Here is a 4,987-nt window from a genome sequence, read left to right on the forward strand (position 1 = left end):
CTTTATGTCTCTCTTCTGAGATTCTCAGTCCATTTCCAGCTGCTGTGGCCACTTCAGACTCTGGTTTTTCAAGCCAGTAACACTGCAGGTTCCTATTGGAGTTTTAGCCTGCCTATCTGGTGCCAAGTAGGGACTTCCCTCAGGTAAAAGTTACAGAAATGGGAGACCCCACAGAGCTAGTCCCTTCCTCCAACTCCGAAGTTCCTGATTGCTTTTGGTCACTCTCTCTTGCACCTTCAGGCAATTGATTTATCGTTGTTTTTGTCCAAAAAACTTGGACTGTCTTAGGGACAGTATCTTTAGACTTTTACTTTATAGATAACTGTTCAGTATATTTTATGCTTAACAGCTTTATTTTTTTTTTAAGATTTTATATATTTGAGAGTGAGTGAGTGCATGCAAGTGGGGGAAGGGGCAGAGGGAGAAAAAGAATCTCAAGCAGACTCGGCACTGAGCACAGAGCCCAACTCAGGGCTCAATCTTATGACCCTGAGATCACAACCTGAGCTGAAACCTAGAGTCAAGCGCTTAACCAACTGAGCCACCCAGGCACCCCAGCTTTATTTTTTAATCAAACTTTGATTTTTGAGATAATTGTAGATTCACATGCAGTTGTAAAAAATAAGAGACCCCATGCACACATTACCCAGTCCCCTCCCTGCCATGGTAACTTCTTGCAAAACCATAGTACAACATAATCACCAGGGTAAAAATCAAGATTCAGAACATTTTATCACCACAAGGAATCCTCATGTTGCCTTTTTATAGCCATGCTTACTTCCCTCAACCCTCATCCTCTCAATCCCTGGCAAGCACTAATATGTTCTCTATTTCTATAGTTTTGTCGCTTCAAGAATGTATATAAATTAGAATGCCTGGCTAGTTCAGTCAGTAGAGCATGTGACTCTTGGTCTTGAGGTCGAGTTTGAGCCCCACGTTGAGGATAGAGGTTGCTTAAAAAAAAAAAATTTACATATATATAAATGGAATAATTCCACAAGTAATCTTTTGGGATTGGCTTTTTCCACTCAGTGTAATTCTCATAATTCATGCAGGTTGTATGTATCGGTGATTTCTTTTTAATAATTAGTACTCCAAAGTATGGATATACCATAGTTTAACCATTCAGCCATTGAAAGACATGTAAATTTCCCCCCCTAGTTTTTCACTATTATGAATAAAGTTGCTATGAAAATTTATGTAGTTTTTATATGAACATAAGTTTTCATTTCTCTGGAATACATGCCCAGGACTGCAAATGCTGGGACATATGGTATTTGCATGTTTTGTTTCTTAAGAAACTGCCAAATTGTTTTCCAGACTGGCTGTGTCACTTTATATCCCCTCTGGCAATATATGAGTGATCCAAGTTTCTCTCCATCCTCACCATCATTTGGTGGTATCACTGTTTTTTTTTTTTTTTTTAATTTTAACCATTCTGATAGATGTATAGTGATAATCTCAATGTGGTTTTAATTTGCATTTCCGTAATAACTAAGAATATCAAACATTTCATGTGCTTATAAATTTTTTCAGTGAAATGTCTCTTCATGAGTTTTGTGGACATTCAAGTTGGATTGCTTGTTTTACTGCTGAATATTGAGAATTCCTTATAGCTTTCAGATACTAGTCCTTTCTCAGATATGCAGTTTGTAAATATTTTGTCCCAAACTGTCTTAATTAAGCTTAAGTTTGTCTTAATTCTTTAAATGTTCGGTAGAATCTCCTTTGGGCTTGGATATATCTTTTATGAGTTTTAAAATTACACATTCCATTTCATTAATAGTCATAGGGTATTCAAATGATCTATTATCATATTGGGTAATGGTTTATTCAGCCTTAAAAGCAATGAAATTCTGATACTATATGAATGAACCCTGGAAGTGATATGAAATAAGCCCGACACAAAAGGACAAATGTTATAGGATTCCGTTTGTATGAAGTACCTAGAAGAGTCAAATTCATAGAGAAAGTAGAAGAGTGGTGGCTGGGGTGGGAGTAGGGGATGGGAAATTATTATTTATTGGGTACAGAGTTTATGTTTGGGATGATGAAAAGTTCTGGAAAAGGACAGTGGTGATAGCTACACCACACCGAATGCATTTAATGCCACTGAATTATATGTACACTAAATAGCTCAAATGGTACATTTTGTGTATATTTTACCACAAACACAATAGAACAAGAACAAAAAACTAGTACACCAGAAGTCCTGATTCTGTGAGGACTCATGTGGTCAAGTAAAAGGTGGTGGGAATGAGGAGGAGAACCAGATTTCCACCCCATCCTCTCCCAGATTTCCAGAGAGAAGAAATTACCTTTGTAAATATGACAGAATTATAAATACTCCATAATGTCATACTTCACAGCTCCCTTCTGCTCTAACAGTGTTTAAAAATTGCAGTTTTTAAAAACAAAAATAAAAATAAATTTTACTATCAGTGGCACATAATCTCTATACCCACAAACATATACTCATTTTCTGGGCCATCAAAAAGAAATGAAAACACTCAGAATTGTCAATCTGACCCAGGTATACAGAGATCCAGCAATGGGAGAAATGGCATCCCTAGCTCTTAGGTGAACATCATCCAGTGTGAAAGGAAATAACTAATAGAGCACTCAGGCTAAGTTAGGTATCTTCTGGAACACTGATGGAGTTTTGGTACAAACAGATGTTTTGGAACAGGACACAAAGATTCTACTCTAATAGTCTCCAAATGGTCCTGGTGAAACTTGTTTCTCCCAGTTTGTAACTCAGAATGGCCTACTCCCTTTACAATTTAATGAAAGAATTGCAAAAATTGGAGGAAGGCTTTTGCTGTTTCAGAAGGACCAACATCTGCACTTAAAATGTCACCAAACACCTGCATCAGTGATTGAGGGGATGATGGAGTGATATAAGTTGCAACAGCAAGGACCTTGCTGATTGGGACCACCAGGCAATGGAGTAGAAGAGGCACCAACAGTGCTTGCTTCGGCAGCACATATACTAAAATTGGAACGATACAGAGAAGATTAGCATGGCCCCTGCGCAAGGATGACACGCAAATTTGTGAAGAAGAGGCACCGACAGGTGTGACAGGGGTGACTTAATGGCAACCAAAGACATCACAGGAGCCTCTTGGACTAGAATTTGATGAAAGGCCTAAGTTTGGGTTGTATCCTGAAGACAATGGGGTTTAGAGCAAAGGAACAATATCATAAAATTTGCATTTTAGAAAAAGCACTCTGGCAGTAGGATGAAGAATGTATAGGAAGGGGGGCAAATAAGCTGGATGCTAGAAAACCAGGAATCTATTCCAGCCATTGGGACAAGAAATCATGAGGGGCTAACTTAATATGGTTCAAGTGGGATTAGAGGGAAGGGTGAGCATAAAACTGGATGTAAAATTTTTTTAGGAATTCAGAGAAAGAATAAGAAAGCTGTGGTAGATTGTAAAATAGAATTAATAAAGAGATTTAGAGTGCTGTCATTAAAGAAAGAGAATATCATTAGTGTCCTCAAAAATAAGCCAATGAACTACATTCATAATAGTATATAAGTCTGTAGAAATATTTTTAAAACTGAAAACTACAAACTAAAATTAAAAACCATGATTCCAAGAAACAAACAGGTATCAGAAGTTAAAGTAAAACACTGGTCTCTAGTCAGAATTATATAATTATTAGGGTGAAAACAAAGTTTAAGAAAGACCTCACATCCTCTAGCTGCCATCTTGCGTCCCCGCATGTGTGCACCTAATCTCAGCTGGTCCGCCCGAGACCCCCTGAGCGCCAACCCTGTTCCCCGACATGGTCCCATTTCCACTCCAACAAGATGAAAGACACTATCATAAACCAGGAGAAACTCGCCAAACTGCAAGCACAAGTGCGCATTGGTGGGAAAGGAACTGCTCGCCGAAAGAAGAAGGTGGTTCACAGAACGGCTACAGCAGATGATAAAAAACTTCAGTTCTCCTTAAAGAAGTTAGGGGTAAACAATATCTCTGGTATTGAAGAAGTGAATATGTTCACAAACCAAGGAACAGTGATCCATTTTAACAACCCCAAAGTTCAGGCATCACTGGCAGCGAACACTTTCACCATTACAGGCCATGCTGAGACAAAGCAGCTGACAGAAATGCTACCCAGTATCTTAAACCAACTTGGTGCAGACAGTCTGACTAGTTTAAGAAGACTGGCTGAAGCTCTGCCCAAACAATCTGCGGATGGAGAAGCACCACTTGCTACCGGAGAGGGTGATGATGATGAAGTTCCGGATCTTGTGGAGAATTTTGATGAAGCTTCCAAGAACGAAGCAAACTGAATTGAGTCAACTTCTGAAGAAGATAAAACTTGAAGTTACTGGGAGCTGCTATTTTATATTATGACTGCTTTTTAAAATTTTGTTCATGGATCTGATAAAATCTAGATCTCTAATATTTTTAAGCCCAAGCCCCTTGGACACTGCAGCTCTTTTCAGTTTTTGCTTATACACAGTTCATTCTTTGCAGCTAATTAAGCTGAAGAAGCCTGGGAATAAAGTTTGAAACAAGGTTAATAAAGTTCTTTGCCTAGGAAAAAAAAAAAAAGACCTCACATACAAAAAAAAATTAAAACAAGTAACAAAATGGAAGTACATACCTATCAATAATTACTTTTAATGCAAATGGACTAAGTGCTCCAAAAGACTCCCCTATCTGCAGCCTACAAGAGACTCATTTCAGATCTAAAGACACATGGAAATTGAAAATGAAGCGATGGAAAAGCATTAATCATGCAAATGGATGTAAGAAAAAAGCCAGGATAGCTATACTTATATCAGACAGGATAGATTTTAAAACAAAGACTGTAATGAGACAAAGAAGGCACTATATAAGCATAAAGGGTATAAAAATATATAACAATTGTAAATATGCACCCAACACAGGACCATCCAGATACATAAAGCAATTAATAAACATAAAAGAACTAATCAATAGTAATACAATAATAGTAGGGGACT

The 4,987-nt window shown here is 37.8% G+C and overlaps 1 protein-coding gene and 1 non-coding gene across 2 annotated transcripts; both read left to right on the forward strand.

Moving 5' to 3' along the window:
• Positions 1 to 2,968: 2,968 nt before the first annotated feature.
• LOC113921094 lies at positions 2,969 to 3,075 on the forward strand. Its single transcript, XR_003519502.2, has one exon. It is a non-coding gene; the product is annotated as a U6 spliceosomal RNA (small nuclear RNA).
• Positions 3,076 to 3,820: 745 nt separating this feature from the next.
• LOC118356852 (transcription factor BTF3-like) lies at positions 3,821 to 4,334 on the forward strand. The gene has a single exon (XM_035726864.1). It carries the CDS (start codon positions 3,821 to 3,823, stop codon positions 4,307 to 4,309), a length of 489 nt encoding a protein of 162 aa, XP_035582757.1. The 3' UTR covers positions 4,310 to 4,334.
• Positions 4,335 to 4,987: the final 653 nt, after the last annotated feature.

The sequence above is a fragment of the Zalophus californianus genome, chromosome 3 (genome assembly GCF_009762305.2).
Source record: "Zalophus californianus isolate mZalCal1 chromosome 3, mZalCal1.pri.v2, whole genome shotgun sequence".
In the NCBI taxonomy this organism is placed as follows: domain Eukaryota; kingdom Metazoa; phylum Chordata; class Mammalia; order Carnivora; family Otariidae; genus Zalophus; species Zalophus californianus.

Excerpts from the sequence above, each read along its gene's own strand:
- LOC118356852 (XM_035726864.1), top strand. The coding sequence starts at position 3,821 with ATGAAAGACACTATCATAAACCAGGAGAAACTCGCCAAACTGCAAGCA.